This window comes from Lutra lutra, chromosome 4 (assembly GCF_902655055.1).
Source record: "Lutra lutra chromosome 4, mLutLut1.2, whole genome shotgun sequence".
In the NCBI taxonomy this organism is placed as follows: domain Eukaryota; kingdom Metazoa; phylum Chordata; class Mammalia; order Carnivora; family Mustelidae; genus Lutra; species Lutra lutra.
In genome coordinates, this window is record NC_062281.1 from 95,757,182 (window position 1) to 95,780,652 (window position 23,471).

At 40.4% G+C, this 23,471-nt stretch overlaps 1 protein-coding gene across 1 annotated transcript in view; it reads left to right on the forward strand.

Moving 5' to 3' along the window:
• Window positions 1-23,471, forward strand: part of SPAG17 (sperm associated antigen 17) — a 254,989-nt gene that overhangs the window by 70,592 nt on the left and 160,926 nt on the right. Inside the window, exons 4-6 of the mRNA XM_047725498.1 lie at window positions 4,026-4,157; window positions 16,675-16,861; window positions 18,409-18,603. Coding sequence (XP_047581454.1) covers window positions 4,026-4,157; window positions 16,675-16,861; window positions 18,409-18,603 — 514 coding nt within the window. The remainder of the gene's footprint in view (window positions 1-4,025; window positions 4,158-16,674; window positions 16,862-18,408; window positions 18,604-23,471) is intronic.

Sequence of the window (23,471 nt, forward strand, 5' to 3'; positions counted from 1 at the left end):
CAAGGATTTCCTTCTGGAAAGAGGGGATGGTGGAGCGGGTTGAGGACACATTTTCTTTTCATTGGACATCCTTCTGGTACTGTTTGGACTTCTGACAGTGATGATGAACTATCGTACTTAATCAGTCATATATTAAGGAAATGATCTACTCAAAGCAATGTGATACCGAATGAACGAAAGAATACATACATACCTGTAAGAGTTAGATCTTCTGTGTGTCAAAATTGTTTATGCAGTCCTGTGTTAGTTGGATGGAGTCAAGGTCCTGAACTGTGTTCTGTTTTCTGTTTGCCGGGGTCTTTGCATATCCAAACCAACCCTAAGTCATTGACTTAAGGATAATAGGTTCGATGTGAAATCATACCCTGGTGCATTATTTCAGCTGCTGTAACAAATATCATGGACCCCTAAGGAGGGCCCTGAAGTGAAAAGGATTTTTTTGTTTGTTTATTTGTTTTTAGGAACACTGGTGGCCGCTTGGAGTTCCTAGAGGGCTGTCTTACCTCTGTTCATCCCTCTCCCATCACCCCACCCTCCTCTGCCCCTCACAACCACACTTTTCCCTCCCCTCCACCACCGTCTTCTGTGGGCGGCTCCCAGCAGGAGAAATATAGATCCAAAATCTTTACCTTTGCTCAGAACTCACCTGCATTGAGTATGACCATGTTGGCAAAGATTCAAGCTGCTCCATATGTCTCCTTGTAAGCTCACCAGGGAAACCAGACAGCAGGCCTCATGATGTCCTATCTGTATATCATCTGTCATATATATATGTACACATGCATGTATGCATATGGGTTTGTATGTGCACACACTTGCACACATGCCTACATTTGTCTTTCTGGAATGTTCCATGAAGAGTTGCATTTCCCTCTAAATGCAGTTATTTCTTCTTTCTTCAAAGACTCATCCTTCAAACAAAGACCCTCTAAGGATTTGTTTTTCATCTGAGACCAAACCACTGACTCCTAATGGGGTAGAATTGTGAATCATGGAGTGTGAGAAGAATGCCTTTTCAAGTAGAAATGAATCTGTAAACATTTTTCTTTCTCTGCCTCTTTTAGAAGTGACCCACAAACCATAAAAAATTTCAGTCACAGATTTTGAGTTCAGCAGAGACTTTCATTTTCATGAATTATCCCAAGGATTGGGGCACCTGGGTGGCTCAGTCGGTTAAGCATCTGCCTTCGGCTCAGGTCATGATCTCAGCATCCTGGGATTGAGACCCACATCGGGCTCCCTGCTTGGCAGGGAGACTGCTTCTCTCTCTCCTCTGCACTTGTGCTCTCACTACCTCTGTCTCTCTCTCAAATAAATAAATAAAACCTTTAAAAAATATTATCTCAAGGATTCCAACCATCATTCCCTTTGGGGGAAGCACGCAGGGAAAATGGAGTCGAAAATCCTCTGAGCAGCCCTGGGGAAGGACAGGTATGCCTGGTTTCTGCCGTTGCTCCTGGTGCCACCTACATGTACTTCTGTGCCTCGTTGGCATGGACCCTGCCTCCATGGGCTGCCCCAAGGGAGAACGGAACGTCCATCAAGCCCTCCTCAGTGCTGCCTTGCCCTGCCACTTCTCTGACTCACTGTGTGTCCATGCGTCAGAATAACATGGTTACCCAGTGATTCCAGTGACACTTCCCATCACTAATCTCCCTATTTTACAGTAGGAGATCACGGTTATTTTGATGCCATGCCAGATTTTTGTGTTTTGTTTTTTTTTTTAAAGATTTTATTCATTTATTTATTTGACAGACAGAGAGCACAAGTATACAGAGAGGCAGGCAGAGAGAGAGAGGGTGAAGCAGGCTCCCCGCTGAGCAGAGAGCCCCATGTGGGGCTCGATCCCAGGACTCTGGGATCATGACCTGAGCTGAAGGCAGAGGCTTAACCCACTGAGCCACCCAGGCACCCCCAGATTTTTGTTTTAAAACAAGCTCTGTACAGATAGTTTCAGATGGACCAGAAATAACTTTTATGGACTGCAAAATACCTTTCTCTTGGGACATTTTGTTGTGCTTTGAATACATTTTAACACAGTGAGGTAACAACATCTGTAGACTCACAGAGACACAGGATTAGAAAGCCATTCTAGAGACATCCTGTCCATCACCCTGACGCCAGGCAGGCTTCACCCAAACCGTCCCAGACAGAGGAAAATATCCTGTGTTCACAGGTCATCAGGAAAAGAGCCTCCCCACCACTCTTGGGTAATCCATTCCAGTGTTGACTTCCCTTCAACACCGTCATTATATTTGTATTACCGGGCAACGCCCCATAAGAGACTGCTGTGAGTTTCTTAAAAGCCAAATTTGTGTATTTTGAACCAGATGTCCCAAAACAGCCTGACTGTCAGCACACTGTTGAACTGGTATTGAAAAATGTCATTTCAAACCAAATACATCTTCCCTTGGGGTTGGACCCGATTGGACAGCTTTCATTTAACGTGTGACCATCTGTCCCCTTAGGACTCCCTTCACTCTTGAATCTGCTCATCATTAAATGGAGAAGCTCTGCAGGTGTACCCTCATGCTTTCCTGCTCCCAGAAATCACAGCCGTTGGGTCCCTTTCCCTAAATTGTGGTAGCAGGAGCAGAGCTGCCGTAAAAAGCAAAGCTCTCTGTTCCATGATGGGTGTTTGCTTAGACACACGCTAAGCTTTCTGACACTTAGTTTGTTCCTTTGGTTTTTCAGCTTTAAGGGAGTTCTTTTCCCTGGCCCTTCCCCTTCTGTGATGCAATAGGTCTCTAAGAGGTCCAATTACATTTTGGCTTGGAATAATCCACAGGGCCTTCCGCAGTTAGAAGCAAAATAGTCATCTCCCCTTCTTTCCGCTATTTCCTTTGGCAAAGTGGAAAGTCATCAGGAACCAGATCGGTCAGGAAAGCCCTGACCAAGAGCTGGTATGAACCTCAGACAAGACGCAGCCTGATGAGATGCCGTGTGCGCAGTCGTTGTCTGAGACAGAGGGTCTGAAATTGACACCATATGCGCCCGGAGGAGTAATTGCTCTGAAGGCGGGAGAAAAGCAACATGTCAGAACATTTTAGTAACACCTAATTCATCTCGAGGTTATAAATAAATCTTAACGCTTGCCTAAAAACAAAAGTCGAAAAATACTTTGACCAGATTACTTTTGTGACAGTACTTCCGGCAGAGGTGAACTTTATTAGGGAGGCAACACGAATAAAGAGAAATGCCTAACAACATTTTATGGTATATTTTACATGATTTTATTTTTTTTGCAGTAAATAAAGTGGTTATAGGGCTCCAAGGAAAAGGGCCCAGATGTTAGGGAGTTGTGTGAAATTTAGGGGAAGCAAGCTGTAAAGAGTGCAGTCATAAAACAGGCTGTCAGTGCCACACATCTGGACAATGCAGCTGTATGTTCCTAGTGGCTGTCGTCACCCAAAGAAAACTCAATAACCTCATTTCACCCCAATTAGGCTGCATACCAACAGGATCAACATTAAATTGCAAGGGAGGGGGGAAGAAACATTCCTGTGGTACCTCTGTGTCAAGCAGTTTTTATCTTTCATTTGAATTCGGTCACCAAGCAGTAAAAGATTGCTAACATAGCTATTTCCATTATTATAAAACCCTATTTAACTTATACTGTTGTAATAAGTCAAAGTGTGACAGCTTAGGTGACTGGCTATGCCAAACAATAGACTTTCTGTAGCACGAAACTGACCTATCAGTCATCCTAAAGGGAGCCCCTGCGTATCTTTCCTCTGCCCCTTTTTTGGGAGTCTGAGTCTAGCACCACTGTGGGAAGCACTTTCTGCCTCTTTGGAAAAATAAGTTCATTTTCAGATGACCCAATTTCTGTAAAGTAGGAGATAAATGCCCCTCTCTATGGCAATGGGGAATTTTTCTCTAATGCTTTTGGCCAGCAGTGAGACACCTTTGCAAAAGGATGAATATTATAAAACTGAAATACCATTTCATCTTGTCCTCACCACCAAAGTGAGCCAAAGGTTACAAAATGCCACTCTTCCTATTAATTGTGTGTTTCTTCATAGGTGTTAATAGCAGCAAAGGCAATTATGGACAGCGGAGAGAAATTAACTCTACCACTGATAGGGAAACTCTTGAAATTTCAGCTTCTCCAAGTTAAAGTGAAGGACCAGCAGCGACGGGAAAATGAAAAGAAGGTACTGTGTGATGGTGGGTCTTCTAAAGAGGGCAAAGGGGAGAAAATGGAGCCAGGTTTCTTCAGGTCACTTCCTCTCTTCGTAAGCCTTCCATTAAGTGTTACCTGGCACATTCAGCTGTCGCCTCGACAACAGGGAAAAGGCCATCCAAAGAGCCATTGGAGGAACTCTGTTTTCTCAAAGGCAGACCCATTAAAAATAAATTCCCTTGGGCAGAAATAGGACAAGAGTCGGAGCAAGCGCCTGAGGTTGTTTTCCTAGTAGTCTATTTCCATGCTGGTAGCAAAGAAGGGAATCAAGGAGAGACGGAGTCAGGAGAAGTAAATGTCAAGTGAAAAAACCCGCAAAGTCAGGCTCTAACTATTTAAAATACTTTATCTGATATTCAGTAGGAGTTCCTATTGAACTAATGGGCTACATCTGTACCTTCCTCAGAATCTGAATATTTCCGCAGCCGTCCATCACTTCTACTCCCATATCACACCCCTGATTGTTTCTTCACATGTAGATTTTTCATTGGCTGATGGAAATCAATCTGTGTGTTTTCCAAAGATTCGTATTTTCATCTGAAAAAACAAAAATAGTCTAAAATACCTTTAGCAAAACGATGTCAGGTTCAAACCCATTTGTTGTTATCATTACTCAAAATAAGAGAGGTTTTTCTTATTTTCCCAGTCATGCTGAAATATTTTTGGAAAGCCAAACGTTTCTGTGTGTACGTGTGTGATGTGTATGTGCACATGTGTATACGAAATGGATTTCCATGTAAGCTGTTTCTTTGTGCCCCTTAGTGGAAGGGGCAAAATCAGTTCGTGGAAGAAAAAAAGGGAAAAGGGAGTATGTTCCAATAATACCTTCCTCACCTTTGCAAGACCCCCAAATCTAGGTTTCCTATTTGAATTGGACTCTTGACAGGATAATTATAGGACAAAATAATAATGCCACCTTAGATTTGTGGTAGAGGGCTTTATGTTTTTCAAAGAGATTCCCCATATGGCATTTTACTAGGGTGGTGCGTATTGTTTCCCGGGGAAAATTATATTCATATGAACACAAATAATGGTCCAGTTTTCCATCCATCAAAGCTCTTTACATCATGTGTGGGAGCTTGGTACCTTAAGATATACTCGGGGACTTTAAGACTTGGCAGAAGAAAAATGGGAAAATTTGAAACTAGTATAGAAACATCTTTCCTTGCCTTTTTAAATTCCAATGTTACGTGGGAATCTGGATTATAAAAAATGGCCCCTGAGTCCTGTGAAAATCTCTGTGCCTTCTGTTTGCTCTGTGCAGTGAAACCTAACATGCTACAGAGTATCCGTTTACTTGTTTGCCAACTACTTTAAATCAGCAATTGTTTGTAATAGAAAAAAGTTTTAGATTTCAGTGCACGAATTTTAAGTAACAGTACATGGAATATCCTGGCAGCTCAGGAAAAGTTTTTAAAGCTCATGACAATGTAAAAATATTTCTGCAGTGATTTTGCTCAACATATCTTTGAAATGTGAACGATAATAATACAGTTCTGGGATTCTGAAGATACAGAAACAATCTTAGTTTATTTTTTGAAAATTCCAAGTCCAAAGGAATTGGAGCTTGAATTTTAGATTTACATGTATATGCGAATATATGTAATCGATGCCTAAGAGAACTCTGAGCAATCAAGAGCCAACAGTTACATAGTCTAATTTGATGTCTTCCTTAGATTGGGCTCCCTAAACACCAGCCATAAATCTCTCAGTTGCAACATAAGAGTAAGTGCTAAGTAAATGGATGAAAACTGATTGGAATAGAGTCCTGTCCAGAAAATACTCCTGGTAAAGGCAAGAGGAAGAGAGTTGTTTGAGGGATGATATAATCTCTGTTCATTTCAATACCACCACCCAACCAGTCAGTTAGAACAATTGAGGTTAATGCTTGTCAGCCCGTGAGTTTGGAAGAAAGTAAAATAAGTATGAACTATGGAAAACTGACCCATGCTGTGGATTAGAAAATGCAAAAAAGAAAAGAGGACTTGACCCAGATTCTTCATCTTTCCTGACCCCAGGATGGGATTCTGAGATTCCTACAAGGGGAGTGACTGTCCCTTCAGCTTTTTAACAGCAACCAGAAATGTATGTAGCTGTTTTCTTTCAAATGCTAATTTTGTTGCTGACCACTGTGCAACCCAAATCGTGCTTTGTATCTCCTTTGCTGAAGTTTCAGAATTGTATTTTTTTTTTTAATGAATGCTTAAAAAGTATCCGTAGCAGGTAATTACGGAAAAGACTTAGGGAGAAGATTTGGACAAAAATAACTAATATAATTAGGTCCAGGTTCTTTATCCCCAGTGAAACAAATCAACCATTCTATGTTCGGTCCTGTTTTAATCAGCCAAAGTTTTTCTTAAAAATGTGGTGAAAAATAAAGATAAGTAGTGAATAATATAGCTCCAATTGCCAAATACAGTAAAAATGTCATTATTTTAATTCCACTGATATTAATAATCTGTAGCACTTCCCTATGGGCCCTGCTTACCGTTACATTTGCTTTGTCCAAACCGAAAGTTTGCTGGCTAATTAATACTATAAAAAATAATGCAAGCAAAGATATTTTTTAAAAGAACAGTTTTGAAGCCTTTAGCACATGAATTTCTGAAAGGCAAACACCTGCCTCTAATTGCAATTAAGTCGAAAATATTTGAAAACTCTGATCTATTTGGAAACACCTTATTGGTTCTTTCCAAATATACATGAAGAAAACATTCTATTGTTATAAATATGCTTTAGAATTTCAGAAAATCTGATTCTTTCATACCATTACTCTCAAATTGGATTTTGTTATATCTTAAAATCTGAATGAGAGTGCTTTGTTTAGAAATGACTTTTCCTTGCATACATCATTATCTCGACACTTATTCTTTATTTTTAGTTCTAGCAGTGTCAATCTGTTGGTAATTATTAATTCAACAAACATTTATTGAAGCAAGTATTTAGGGGCACCTGGGTGGCTCAGTGGGTTAAGCCGCTGCCTTTGGCTCAGGTCATGATCTCAGGGTCCTGGGATCGAGTCCCGCATCGGGCTCTCTGCTCAGCAGGGTGCCTGCTTCCCTCTCTCTCTCTGCCTGCCTCTCCATCTACTTGTGATCTCTCTCTGTCAAATAAATAAATTAATTAATTAAAAAAAAAGAAACAAGTATTTAGAGGAACAACATACTAAGCACATCCTATGTTCATAATGTTCATTATAATTTTAAAATAAATTACATGGTTTCTATTCTGATCCACATTTTAATGTAGTCATTATCTGAATATTATAGCATTGTTCACATTTTTACTTCTGTTTCTCTCCAACTTCCACATTAGATATTAATCTAAACATTTATTTAAAGCTAAAGCACTTTATTGGGAATATATTTAAAATATATTGAGAATTCAACTAAAAGGAAACAATCATTGAAAAAAGAGATGCAAAATGACTATAATACAAAAAAAATAACCATTTAAATAATCGGCTGAACTAAATCTAGTCTTCCTGTGCCTCTGTGTCCAGTTCAGAAAATTTGCATATTTTAAGTTTTAGGAAAACATCCAAATATATTCTAACTGTGCTTTTATTTTTTTTTAAGATTTTATTTATTTATTTGACAGAGAGATCATAAGTAGGCAGAGCGGCAGGCAGAGAGAGAAGGGGGAAGCAGGCTCCCTGCTGAGTGCAGCACCCGATGCAGGGCTCCATCCCAGGACCCCAAGATCATGACCTGAGCTGAAGGCAGAGGCTTTAACCCACTGAGCCACCCTGGTGCCCCAAACTATTGCTTTTAATTTGTGAATTCAAATAACCAGTCCATAGCTTCTTGGATATTTTTAGCATATCTTTCATGTAAAAGCAGAATAGTGCCGTCTCTTTCTGGCTCGTATACTTAGTACACGTTGCCTTATTTTCCAAAGTACTAGAATTGGAAAAGAGGGAGGTCTGCAGTCAAGAACTATGCAGAGATGGTTTGGGTAAATTTTCTTAAAACAGCCCCAAATTAAAAGTGCGTAAATGTGGCAAGACGTCATGATGAAGCCACAAACAACCCAGAGCTTGCTCTGAAGGAGGGACAAAGAAAAATTAGGGTCACTTTCACAGACGTTTTTAGACCTTACTCCAGTCAAAACCCCAAAATACTGGAAACCCGCCAACGTAATGCCATTTTGTGTGTGTGTTTTGTTTTAAAGAAAGGCCATAGGGACATACCAGGAAATTACAGGCTGGTTAGTTTTGATTCAGTTGTGGTTAAAATCTTCAAAAACTGTTTTGAGAAATCAAACAGAGGAAGAGCAGGAACTCAGTTTAGAGGGACCCGTGTGGTTTCAGGAAAAGGAATAACTTGCCTCACTAACTGGATGGAATTCTTTGAAGCTGGATTATCAAAATGAGGAAACTACCAACAAAACCATTGGAGCTAAAGAGCTACAAAATTCAGCAATTCAGGGTAAATAATCAGTGACTCCCTCCCATACTGATCTGTAGGAGAGAAGTGTTTTCCTAATTGGGATGCTTTTCATTAATGAAAACTTCTTCACGGACTTCAGGGAAAAAACTAAAGAAACACCCACGTTTAAAATAGAGTAGTATTTTAAAATACAAACAGCTATAATTCCAACAGCAAAGGATAATATTCAGCTACCCGTTATTGACTCTTTGGCATTAGACTAAGCTCTTTACACACGTTATATCACTTAATCTTTCAAATGACTTTATGAGGTACAGAGTATTATTTTTGATTTGCAGATGGCGAAACTAAAGGTGTGAATAGCTACTCAGAGGTGTAGCTGGGAATCACATCCAAAACTGTCAGACACTTAAGATCATGTCCTCAACCCCTGCACAGACGCCTTCCGAATGTGTCCCAATCATTATGCACAATGGTACTCTTGGCTCACCATCAATAGAGTGCCTGCCCAGAGATGTTTCCCTGCAAGAGGCATGGCTTTGCTCAGTGATCTGCCATCAGCCATCTGGTCCCACTAATTATACTGCCTATAATATCCTGACGGAAAGTGTGGGGACGAGTCAAGGAAAGGAACAGAGCTCTCCAAAGACAAAGTCTACAGAGCTAAGCAATCACTGGTTCCCAAGGGAATTCTGACTTCATTTCTGGTTCTGTCCCCCTGCCCAGAAATCACATGGTCTTTGGGGACATCTCCTAGAACTAGACTTCCTGAGATTACTCCGAACAGCCTCACTCCCTCTCTGCCCTTCTGAATGTGGAGGTAGGACTACACTGGCTGATTCACTACCAAAGCCTCTGAGTCACATAGAATCCTGCAAGAGAGAGACAGCAGGTAGACATCAGACCTACCCCCTCACTATCACCAATCACAGTCATGGCCATGTTTTGATTCAGTGGATTAGGAACGGCACCTGAAGATGGCAATATGGCACCCCAGGATGTTCTGCAGGAGGTACCCGAAGAGATGACCCAAAGATTCCATAATTGGGTCAAGAGAGCCCACAACATGCCTAGACTTGCATTTTCTACACCACAGCATCTGTCTAGAAGAGCAGGCTCCTAACTCAACCGCATGCATTATATTTTCTGTTTGGCAGGGCAACAGAGAGGAGAGCATAGGGGAAAGAATAAGTAGAAAATACAGAAAAGGAGAAACAACATGTTCATAATGCCATAATGCCACTACAATTATTGTTAACACTCTGATGTGTTTCCTTTTTTTGTTCTGTGAATTTTTTTTCTTTATATAATCACTGTAAATTAAAATATATCATAATTTTACTCATTACCTCAGCATCTACATCTATCATTATTGTTTGGTTGTAGGATATTCTATGACTACCATAGTTATCTGAACCATTCCTCTATTGTTAAATGTTTCAGTTATTTCCGTAATTTTTTATAATAAACAATGTTGTTATCAACACCTCTATAGTATAGAATTCTTCATACTTTGGATAATTTCCCTAGCATTGGTTTATAGAAATGGATTCATTGGGCCTCAGAATGTTCCCATAACTTCTGTTTCCAGAGTAGGTTCTGGAAGCCTTTAGACCCACTTCTTTTTTTTTTTTTTTTAATTTCTTTTTTTTTTTTTAAAGATTTTATTTATTTATTTGACAGAGAGAGATCACAAGCAGATGGAGAGGCAGGCAGAGAAAGAGAGAGAGGGAAGCAGGCTCCCTGCTGAGCAGAGAGCCCGATGCGGGCCTCGATCCCAGTACCCTGAGATCATGACCTGAGCCGAAGGCAGCGGCTTAACCCACTGAGCCACCCAGGCGCCCTTTTTTTTTTAATTTCTTTTCAGCGTAACAGAATTCCTTGTTTATGTACCACACCCAGTTCTCCATTCAATATGTGCCCTCCATAATAGACCCAGTTCTTAATTTAAAAAAAAAGAAAGAGGGGCGCCTGGGTGGCTCAGTGGGTTAAAGCCTCTGCCTTTGGCTCAGGTCATGGTCTCAGAGTCCTGGGATCGAGCCCCGCATCGGGTTCTCTCTGCTCAGCAGGGAACCTGCTTCCCCCTCTCTCTCTGCCTGCCTCTCTACTTGTGATCTCTCTCTGTCAAATAAATAAATAAAATCTTAAAAAAAAAAAAAAAGAAAGAAAGAAAAAAAAGTACCTCCCCCTAGTCAAATGAACTTGGAAACCACTCTGTATTATGCACAACTCTTGGGAGATTTAACAACACATTAGCTTATTAAAGATGGAGGGATTTCATGAAAATACATGTGTTTAATCCTGTTTAAGCTACTGTCTCTCAACCATATTTGACGCATACATGTCTTTCAGCCTAACTATCGTCTTCTTACCTTCTGTGACCATAAGAATGGCTTGTTTGTGAATCACAGTAATCTCTTGAAAGACAACTAAAGTAACATTCAGAAAACAGACCTAGTTTTTAATAAGCCACATAATAAAGGAGTGACTTAGTTACTTAACCACCATGAACATGTTTTCTTATCTATATCCTTAATAATATTGTTGTGGAAATCTTATGATAGAACACATGTGAAATCACAGAGTACTACACAAATATGTAGATGTGCTATCATCTATAAGAAAAAGATGTAGGAGAGCTATTTACCAACAGTTCCACTGACTTTTACTATTCGTCTCCCTTTTATTGGATAACGTAACAAACACCTGTCAAGGTTTTTGAAGGTATTTGAAGGCATTTGAATGTTGGCATCGAGAGCCATTTAGAAAATAAAGTACAATCTAGAATCTTTGAGAGTGTCAAATAACTAGGTTGCCTGTTAGAGAGAGGGAGAATTTTGTATATTTCCCTTTTTAAAAAAAGTGAGAATAACAAGACTGAGGATTCTAGGTAAGTGTTGCTTGATTCTCAGCTAAGTATGTGACATGCTAATATTTCTTTAGTTTGTGGCTAAAACAAGAGCCCCACATCTGCTATGTAGCTTAACTGGGTAAGAAATCTCTGTTCCTAGCCACAGCCTTCTCACAGTAGGGGGCATCCAGATGTTTTTTTGTATGCAGTGCATTTTAAAGAAAATGTACTCTATAAGGAACTTGCCTCCACCTTCATATGCTGGGGAACATGTGTTCCCTAAACATGGTGGAAAGAGGGGCCTTTTGGATATACCCTTCCTAAATTTTTGTCTTGAATTGGCAAGATCCCCCTGAGCTACGTTTTGTGCAGATGACCATAGAATGGGAACATTCATGCTATGCTCCCCAGAAGCAGGAAAGGCCAGAAAAGTTGGTGTGAACAAATTTTAGTTTATGATTTAGGAAAGGGTCAAATTTGGTGAATGCTCAGCTAATCTGGTTCACTCTCTAGAATCCCCCATCTCCAAATCTCAAGACATAAACTCATAGGGGGAGGGGCTGATTCTGGATGCGAGAGAACAGACAGGAGGGAAAACCAGAGGTGATTTTGCTATGATTGGGGTTTGGTAGAAAAGGAGGTGTCACTTTTTGACCAAAATAGAATTTTAGGGGCCAGTCATCGTCAAGAACCTCAGGGACAAAGAGACTGTCCTAGTCCAGTTCAAGTGTGGAGGCTTGGAGGCATGGGGAACAGGTAAAATATGTGAGGGAGAAGTGGGGAACCACAACTAGAGTGAGACATGGGAGAGCAAAAGGGACTGGGCAGGACAGCATGTTCAGAAATCCACCAAGAACTTCTCTACCTGGATCCGGTGCCCCAAATAACCTAGGTACTTCCATTGGCTTCTATTCTCTACTGTATGATATCTCTGCACCAGGAAAATACATACATAGTCGCTCTACCTAGGAAATTTTTACATAGATTACTGTGTAATCTTCTTGAAATTCCATCCATTGAAGAAAACATTATTGTTAAACGGAAGATGCAAAACACTAAATTGTGTAGTGAGAACGGTAACAATGATGTTAAAATGGAGGGTAAACATAATTTGAAAGAACTCACTAAATATCTTCTTCACTCATCTTCTCCGGTGGTTTTTTGTCAGCTCTCTGTATTTCAGATTTTCCAATAATGATTATTATTTTTATAATTTTAAAAAAAGTTACTTAAATGAATCAGGATTTATGGGCATTTTTAAGATACTTTCATGAAAGGAGGGAGGTAGATATTGATAATTTCAGTGTCAATGGAAATGTGTTTTTATTAAAAAGATGCTTTTCTCCAGGCAACCAAGCTTTGCCTTATTAAGGGAGTGCAAAAGCAAAAAGAAAGAAAAAGAACAGGCCATGCAACAGAAAGAGTAGGTGAGGAAGGTGAAGCTATGGAGAAACAAAAGGGCATCCAACAAATAGTATTATTTAGCCCGTGGAAAGACAGAGTAGAAGGAGGGCAGAAGGCCTGGCAAAGAAGGTGGAAAGATATCAAAGACTGAGACTTACAGGACCAGAGAAATAAAATGACTTTAGGCTTTGAGGTCAAACCTGCCTGTGTCTCTACTGTGGTGGTATGTCTGGGGGCAAACTGTGTGTCACCATTTATACAGCGTGAACAAAACTACCCGTCTCGCAGGTTGCCTTTGGAGAACAAATAAAGATGATGGTGTCTAGAAATCACCTGTCGTACTCCAGAGCTGAGTCTCTGTAATTTATTGCTAATTTTACATTTTGGTTGTGATCTACCCTGCTCTCTCTGGGCTCCCAAAAAACCTTACAGAATAAAGGACTCAGGGAGTTCCTTACCTTAGAGAACCCCAACCTTGCCAAAGAAGCTCCAAAGGGATGGGAGCTGTGTGGCCGCCCATGTGCTCATAACCCCACCTAGGAGAGCCAGCAGGGCGAAAGGGCCCTTGTACCATCATACCAGGAAAAGGATAAAGAAACTAGTTTTAAACTTCTTCTGTACTCAGCAGTATTTTTTGGAAAGATAGACTAAGTGAATGGGTGTATGAAATACCCATGTTTATTCTTCTGGGTGTACTTGAGAATAATTTAATCTGTAATGGTTTCTCCCTTTCAGTTCTAAAGGTCACTTTGAGATTTTATTTAAAATCACAGTTGTGGAAGTTTCTGGGAGCTTTTGATGGCAGAGTTAGGACTTCTCTGTGGCAAGGCTAGCTGTCCACCAAGGAGCTACATGGGAGTGTTCCACTTCAGTGGATTTACCATGATCCAAGTGTGGCTGCCTGAGCGCCTGTGTGAGTCTTGCCAATGCCTCCGAGCTAACTGGACTCAGGGGCATTGATTTGTATTCTGGTTTCATTTTAAATTAACAATCTCAAAATTTCCAATAAGCTCTCAACACTGGCAGAGAGTTCTACCATATTTCTTCACTAAGCTTGCCGTCCCACTTTCTGACATGACTCACGTTACCATCCCTGTTCAAAACCTCTTACCTCGTACCTGCCTGTCCTTGGCCAATAACTGTGCCTCAGTTCTTCACTTGAAAAAAATTGAAACATTCCCTTAACACCATGAAGACCTCTCTCTTTCTTAAACCCACACCCAGACACCCCCCCCCCTTCTTGCTCCTCTTACTAAACTGAGAAATGGCCTTTCCTCCTAGCAAAGGAAATGGACACATTCTCTAGATCTGTGCCCATCTTACCTCCTCAAGGGCTTTAGTCCCCCTGAAGCCATCTCCCAAGATGTGGGTCATGTCCTGCCTCCCCCACCTAAGCTTGGGCTACTCTTTCCTTGCCCACTCTTCTGCTATCCTCACTCTTGAACGTACCTTTCTCCTTTATGATTCAGGGCCTTTGTGCCACACTTTGTCTTTTCCTTGTTTCTCTCAGGGATGATTCCTCATCTTCCAGGTCTTCACTCAAATGTCACCTCCTCAGAGAAGCCCTCCATCACTAACTTATTAGAGAGGTTTCCTCAGTTGTGTGCCTCTCATTGGGTTTTAGCCTTCATAAAAGTCATGTATTTTTGCCTGTTTGGGGTGTGCTTTTTGCCTCTTTCTTCCCTAGTAGGCTAGGAGCTCAAGGGGATAAGCCCCCTGTAGTTTATGCATGAGTTCATGTCTGGTGCAGAAAGAAATGCTGGGGCTTTTCAGACCTTTGCACCTTACCTTGTGCACTCCTTGCTGCCTCCACCCAAGGCTAGTAATGACATTGGCAGCCTTCCCCTGATGCTTTCCGCTGGGGCAGTGGAGACAGAGTTTCCCCACCCCAAGCACTAGGCCCTTGTGGATAATCCATAGTTACCTCTGACACTTCTAGGTGCCAAAGCCAAAGCCAAACTCTTTCTAGAGCCCTCAACATCCAGAAGATACATGGAGTAGAGGATTGCCTCTCTCCTCTTCTGTGCTTCGTTCTGTTAGCTGGGTGTCAAAGCAACGTATCTTCTACTCTTGTCTTTAATGTATTATAATGTAATTTTTCAAATTTGATTTCTTGATCTCTGGAAAATACAGAGCCCAGATGTTACTACATATTTTTTTTTTATTTTGTTGCTCCATTTGTGTAGAGTATGGAAAAAGCAAATAATATCAGCATATTCCAGATCTTCTGTATGGCCACCTTATGGTCCAGTACTGACACAGAATTTTAATGAACACAACCTATTTGTATTTCTATACAAATGCATTGAAAGTGTAATTACATTATGAAATAATGCACAAAGCTTTCAACAATTGTGTGAAAAGAAAAAAATGATGGGAAAATTGGGTCTTTACATGATATATGGCAGTCCAAATATGCTCCAGAACAATGTGTAAAGAGTTTGCTCTGCCCACTGATGTTTTATGTTGATCCCATCTTTGAATGTATCAAAGAGCCACCATTGATTTTGTCTATACATTTTTAACTAGCGTTGTAATAAAAATAATTTGTTGGTGCTAGGTTCCCCAAAGAATCTATTAACCTTTAAAACTTATTAATATAATACTTAAACTTTGAAAAACTTTATCAAGATGATTTTGGAGAAAATTATTCTTTCTGGGTTTTTTTTTACATTAGTTTCAGAAGTAGAATTTAGTGATTCATCAGTTGCATGTTACACCCAGTTCTCATTACATGAAGTGCCCTCCTTAGTACCCATCACCCAATTACCCCTTCCTCCCAGCCACTTCCCTTCTAGCAACCCTCAATTTGTTTCCTAGAGTTCAGCATCTCTTATGGTTGCCTGTCTCTCAATTTTCATCTTATTTTATTTTTCCTTCCCTTCCCCATGTTTATCTGATTTTTTTTAAATTCCATATATGAGTAAAATCATATGGTATTTGTCTTTCTTTGAATGACTTATTTTGTTTAGCATAGTACAGTCTAGTTCCATCCATGTCATTGCAAATGGCAAGATTTCATTCTTTTGATGGCTAAGTAATATTCATATATATATATATATATATACACACACACACATATATATATATATCTGTATATATAAAGAGAGGTATATAGTATAGAGAGAGGGATACACACACACACACACATATTATTAACTAAATGTGTGTGTGTATCCTCTTCTTTATCCATTCATCTGTTGATGAACATCTGGGGTTTTTCCATCTTTACATAGTTTGGCTATTATGGACATTGCTGCTATAAACACTGGGGTGCATGTGCCCCTTTGAATCACTATGTTTGTATCCTTTGGGTAAATACCTCCTAGTATAATTGCTGGGTTGTGGGGTAGCTCTATTTTTAACTTTTTGAAGAACCTCCATACTATTTTCGAGAGTGGCTGCACCATTTTTTTTTAACTTTTGTTTTGTTTTTAATGGAAAAGCCAACCTCTCTCTTACACTCATACGAGACTCCTCAGGGTTAGGCTGCAAGCTAATTCCATCACGAGGTACTCAGAATCCCCCACTCACCTGGCTCCCCCAGACTGAGGTAGCTTATAGGCCTATGCTTGACTCTCCCTTTGGATGAATTTTCTTCTAGAAAGCCACTTGTGTAAAAAGTCTCCTATCACCTACCCCACAGCCCTCATGTGTAGATGTGCCTTATCACAAGTCCGGCGCAACCTGGGATCTCCACTATCCTGGCTTGAAGAATGACTACCCACAAAATAATTGAGTAAACAAGCAATTGAATGAAATAAAGAATTAATTCACCAACAGTAGAAAAGCTTTTGTTTGCGCACCATATGATTTGGAGAAAAAGTATTCTTTCTTTCCAGGTAATAGAAGATAGATTCAAGATAGAAAAGGATAAAGGGAAAGCAAAACCTCCCAAGGAGAAGAAGACCTCAGGCGTAAAGGTTGCCAAAGGAAAGGGGAAAGATCAGCCTGAGGCAAACACAACAGTGAAAAAGACCACGCAGTTAAAACGGAGGGGAGAAGACGATGACACTAAACACTACATCGGTCAGTATCATGCTCCTCCTGTGGGTCACCTTTTACTTCCTGCTTTCCAATCTACAAAGTAACTTGAGAAAACATTCCAATAATGACGCTTAATCTTTCCCAGGCTTATCACTTTCGCTCTTTCTAAAACCAGAAATCACATATCACTTGTGATATCCTAATAGGAAAATATTGCTTTTTGCAGTTCATTTATGTTTTCAGTAAATATTCATTTAGCTTGTGTCTTGCTGTGGGGATGTTTTCATAATGCAAATGAAGTAAAAAATCAAGAGATGACTGTGCCACCAAGCAGCTTACCACCTTGTTCAGAACATTTTAAAAAGTCAGGCGTAATTATGAGGCCAACTAGAAAATGATTATTGTAATGAGTGAAATACAGTGGTGATAAAATGAGACCAGTTAATTTGGGACTCACACAGAGCCCACGGCTTCCTGACCTGACCTCAACTTCTCCCACTATTAGCTTCTCTTAGAGCAACTGGAATTTCCTTTCATTTTTGATTATTGATATAAAATTGGTTTGACCTGTGCCACCTGTGAGTAATTCATTGCCACCTACCCTTGAACCCAAATGGAGCTTCCTATTATTATTTGCATCCCACTTAAATGAGATGGCAGGCCTTCACACCCCTTGTTGCTTGAACTCCCCTGCCATGGCTCTGCTCTAAAGCCACAAGACTTAGAAGCCATGATATTATGGTTTCCAATATCAACATTCCCAATATCAACACAGATTTGTTTAGGGATAGAAGAAAAATTATCACTTAAAAATGAAAAGTTTGTGCATATCGCCTTATTTGTAAATTCATCTTAATGGGCTATCATGGAATTTAACGTTTTCATGTACTATCCAGCATGACTAAGAAAGTACAATTATTTTTACCTCTTGGAATCTCAGAGTCTAGGAGAAAGTCCTGTTTTAACATTAGTAAAAACTGTAGCCAGGGCTAAGCAGAGGGGAAAAAAATGTTAGGAAAGTGCACAATATATATCTTAAAAATTTTAATGCAAGAACTATGTCACTGCTCTGTAACCCACACTCAGCATTCACACCTATTGACGTAAATACACAGAATACTCTGGTAGGGGGCACGTCCATACTCGATACTTCCCTCTCCTGTAAACACCTCTACTTATAAAATACCACAAAAAGCTACAGCTACTCGTAATTCAGGAGTAAAGCCATATGTGGCTCAAAAGAGACTGAACAAAAAAAAAAAAAAATTATAACCTAAGCCTTTTTCTTTTTGCAAAAACCCAACACACATTTTCTGTGAGTGCGGGCCCCATGTATGTTTGTCCTTCTATCATGACTCTATCTCATTTACAAAAGTGATTTAATATTTTGTAAAATGGGCGCAGCCTTCTTACTGGAAGGGTAATAATGGAAAACAGTCCACAGACCTGCACTGCAGCCAACTGGACTGTTTCTGGTGAGCCAGAGGCATTATAAACGCATGCATAATGTATGTAGCCATCGAACTGGCCGGGTGCAACCTGTTCTCTTTTAAAATGACGGCCGCTCTCCTTTATGGTATTTTGAACAGACGATGAGCCAGATGATGGTGCCCAGCATTACATTATAGTTGTGGGCTTCAACAATCCTCAGCTATTCGCGATTATGACTGAGCTTGGCATTCCCATAAGCAGCGTGATTAAAATATCTTCAGAGAATTATGAACCTTTGCAGACACACCTGGCAACACTTAGCCAGCAGCAGGAAGTTCTTCTTCAGCCAGAAGGTATGCAGTCTGCTACACAACTCACTGAATCCTTCCTTCAGTATTCTCCACTGTCTGTAAAGTACAAATAGAATTTTCTGTCCAAGAAAGAGTCCTACAATGCCTTCGTTATTACATCCTTTTAAGACTTTGATTTGCTCTTTATTCTGCTTGTGCGAGCCAGGTGCTGTAAATTCTGCAAATTAAAATCATACTCTGTTTATATCCCTGTGTAGCCCCAGAGAACACGGGCTATGAGTCACAAGACTTGGTTATCTGACTACCTTTCTCAGGAACATTTAACTGATAACTTTTACCTAATGTGTAGGCTGGATAGATCAACTGTAGATAATGTGTTCTTCCAGAAGTCACCACATGGCCCAAGGGAGGTCATAGCCTTGGATTCTTGCTCTGCTCTGCTTCCGGCTTATTGTGATAAATCAGAGAGGACACTCTATCTTCTGAGCTTTAGACTAGGATGTTGTGGGGTGAAGCCCCGTCCACACTACCATTCAGCCATTCAGGGCTTCATCTAAGGGAGTTATGCTAGAATGCCACTGTGGGAGGGGAACTAAAAGTTACTCTATACTTTAAGTGACAGAACAAGGATTCGGTGTAAGCCTGAGTGACCTGCAAGTCCAAGATTTTCTGCTGTACGCTGTTCCTTTCATTATTACTTATTAATGTCATTTGCAACAGTGTTTTGTAATCTACACAACCACATGTCAATGTCTAAAACACTGCATTTTAAGAATTTGCTGTTCCAAGGGGCACCTGGGTGGCTCAGTCGGTTAAGTACCAGCCTTTGGCTCAGGTCATGATCCCAGGATCCTGGGATCAAGCCCATTTGGGTTCTTGGCTCAGCCAGGAGTCTGCTTCTCCTTCTGCTCCTTCTCCTCATGCACTCTCTCTCTCTCTCAAATAAAATCTTTTTTAAAAAATTTGCTCTTCCAAGTTAGAAATTACTACCACTGATTACAGTAAAAACTACCATTTACTGGGCAGATGCCTTGGGCTAGGCTTAGTGCTAAGGGCTCTAAGTGCATCAATTTATGTAGTCTCCACTACCACCCCCGGAAGTGTGTTTTATTACAGACGGTCCCCAACTCACGATGGTTGGACTTAGCTTTCCCACTTTGGTGTGAAACAAATACGTGTTCAGTAAAAACGATACTTCGAAGTCTGAATTTTGCTTTTTCCCTCAGACTAACAACATGCTCACTTGCAGTTCTGGCTGGTGGCAGCTCCCAGTCATCCACATGATCCCAAGGGAAAATTACCAATACACCGGCAACATTCTGTACCCCTACAGCCATTGTGTTGCTCACTTTTAGTACAGTGTTTGATAAACTACAGGAGATAGGCAACCCTTTATTATAAAACAGGCTTTGTGTTAGATGATTCTGCCCAACTGCAGGCTAAGGTAAGTATTCTGAGCATGTTTAAGGTAGGCTAGGTTAGGTGTATTATGTCACTTTCAAATGTTCCATTTACAATGCATTTATTGGGATAACTCTATCCCCACACTTAAGTCAAGGAAGATCTGTTTCTTCGATTTTACCAAAAGGAGTCTCAGCCTAGATGCAGTTATTTTTTTTTTTTAATTTTTTTATTTTTTTTTCAGCATAACAGTATTCATTATTTTTGCACCACACCCAGTGCTCCATGCAATCCGTGCCCTCTACAATACCCACCACCTGGTGCCCCCAACCTCCCACCCCCCACCCCTTCAAAATTCTCAGATCGTTTTTCAGAGTCCATAGTCTCTCATGGTTCACCTCCCCTTCCAATTTCCCTCAACTCCCTTCTCCTCTCCATCTCCCCTTGTCCTCCATGCCATTTGTTATGCTCCACAAATAAGTGAAACCATATGATAATTGACTCTCTCTGCTTGACTTATTTCACTCAGCATAATCTCTTCCAGTCCCGTCCATGTTGCTACAAAACTTGGGGATTCATCCTTTCTTTCTTTCTTTTTTTTTTTTTTTTTTTACAGCTTTATAAACATATATTTTTATCCCCAGGGGTACAGGTCTGCGAATCGCCAGGTTTACACACTTCACAACACTCACCATAGCACATACCGTCCCCGATATCCATAACCCCACCCCCTCTCCCAACCCCCTCCCCCCATCAACCCTCAGTTTGTTTTGTGAGATTAAGAGTCACTTATGGTTTGTCTCCCTCCCAATCCCATCTTGTTTCATTTACTCTTCTCCTACCCCCTCGACCCCCCATGTTGCATCTCCTCTCCCTCATATCAGGGAGATCATATGATAGTTGTCTTTCTCCGATTGACTTATTTCGCTAAGCATGATACCCTCTAGTTCCATCCACGTCATCGCAAATGGCAAGATTTCATTTCTTTTGATGGCTGCATAGTATTCCATTGTGTATATATACCACATCTTCTTTATCCATTCGTCTGTAGATGGACATCTAGGTTCTTTCCATACTTTGGCTATTGTAGACATTGCTGCTATAAACATTCGGGTGCATGTGCCCCTTCGGATCACTATGTTTGTATCTTTAGGGTAAATACCCAGCAGTGCAATTGCAGGGTCATAGGGTAGTTCTATTTTCAACATTTTGAGGAACCTCCATGCTGTTTTCCAGAGTGGTTGCACCAGCTTGCATTCCCACCAACAGTGTAGGAGGGTTCCCCTTTCTCCGCATCCTCGCCAGCATCTGTCATTTCCTGACTTGTTAATTTTAGCCATTCTGACTGGTGTGAGGTGATATCTCATGGTGGTTTTGATTTGTATTTCCCTGATGCTGAGTGATATGGAGCACTTTTTCATGTGTCTGTTGGCCATCTGGATGTCTTCTTTGCAGAAATGTCTGTTCATGTCCTCTGCCCATTTCTTGATTGGATTATTTGTTCTTTGGGTGTTGAGTTTGCTAAGTTCTTTATAGATTTTGGACACTAGCCCTTTATCTGATATGTCATTTGCAAATATCTTCTCCCATTCTGTCAGTTGTCTTTTGGTTTTGTTCACTGTTTCCTTTGCTGTGCAAAAGCTTTTGATCTTGATAAAATCCCAAAAGTTCATTTTTGCCCTTGCTTCCCTTGCCTTTGGTGATGTTCCTAGGAAGATGTTGCTGCGGCTGACGTCGAAGAGGTTGCTGCCTGTGTTCTCCTCGAGGATTTTGATGGATTCCTTTCTCACACTGAGATCCTTCATCCATTTTGAGTCTATTTTCGTGTGTGGTGTAAGGAAATGATCCAATTTCATTTTTCTGCATGTGGCTGTCCAATTTTCCCAACACCATTTATTGAAGAGGCTGTCTTTGTTCCATTGGACATTCTTTCCTGCTTTGTCGAAGATGAGTTGACCATAGAGTTGAGGGTCCATTTCTGGGCTCTCTATTCTGTTCCATTGATCTATGTGTCTGTTTTTGTGCCAGTACCATGCTGTCTTGATGATGACAGCTTTGTAATAGAGCTTGAAGTCCGGAATTGTGATGCCACCAACTTTGGCTTTCTTTTTCAATATTCCTTTGGCTATTCGAGGTCTTTTCTGGTTCCATATAAATTTTAGGATTCTTTGTTCCATTTCTTTGAAAAAAATGGATGGTACTTTGATAGGAATTGCATTAAATGTGTAGATTGCTTTAGGTAGCATAGACATTTTCACAATATTTATTCTTCCAATCCAGGAGCATGGAACATTTTTCCATTTCTTTGTGTCTTCCTCAATTTCTTTCATGAGTACTTTATAGTTTTCTGAGTATAGATTCTTAGTCTCTTTGGTTAGGTTTATTCCTAGGTATCTTATAGTTTTGGGTGCAATTGTAAATGGGATGGACTCCTTAATTTCTCTTTCTTCTGTCTTGTTGTTGGTGTAGAGAAATGCAACTGATTTCTGTGCATTGATTTTATATCCTGACACTTTACTGAATTCCTGTACAAGTTCTAGCAGTTTTGGAGTGGAGTCTTTTGGGTTTTCCACATAGAGTATCATATCATCTGTGAAGAGTGATAGTTTGACTTCTTCTTTGCCGATTTGGATGCCTTTAATTTCCTTTTGTTGTCTGATTGCTGAGGTTAGGACTTCTAGTACTATGTTGAATAGCAGTGGTGATAACGGACATCCCTGCCGTGTTCCTGACCTTAGCGGAAAAGCTTTCAGTTTTTCTCCATTGAAAATGATATTTGCGGTGGGTTTTTCATAGATGGCTTTGATAATATTGAGGTATGTGCCGTCTATCCCTACACTTTGAAGAGTTTTGATCAGGAAGGGATGCTGTACTTTGTCAAATGCTTTTTCAGCATCTATGGAGAGTATCATATGGTTCTTGTTCTTTCTTTTATTAATGTGTTGTATCACATTGATTGATTTGCGGATGTTGAACCAGCCTTGCAGCCCTGGAATAAATCCCACTTGGTCGTGGTGAATAATCCTTTTAACGTACTGTTGAATCCTATTGGCTAGTATTTTGGCGAGAATTTTTGCATCTGTGTTCATCAAGGATATTGGTCTGTAGTTCTCTTTTTTGTTGGGATCCTTGTCTGGTTTTGGGATCAAGGTGATGCTGGCCTCATAAAATGAGTTTGGAAGTTTTCCTTCTATTGCTATTTTTTGGAACAGTTTCAGGAGAATAGGAATTAGTTCTTCTTTAAATGTTTGGTAGAATTCCCCCAGGAAGCCGTCTGGCCCTGGGCTTTTGTTTGTTTGGAGATTTTTGATGACTGTTTCAATCTCCTTACTGGTTATGGGTCTGTTCAGGCTTTCTATTTCTTCCTGGTCAGTTGTGGTAGTTTATATGTCTCTAGGAATGCATCCATTTCTTCCAGATTGTCAAATTTGTTGGCGTAGAGTTGCTCATAGTATGTTCTTATAATTGTCTGTATTTCTTTGGTGTTCGTTGTGATCTCTCCTCTTTCA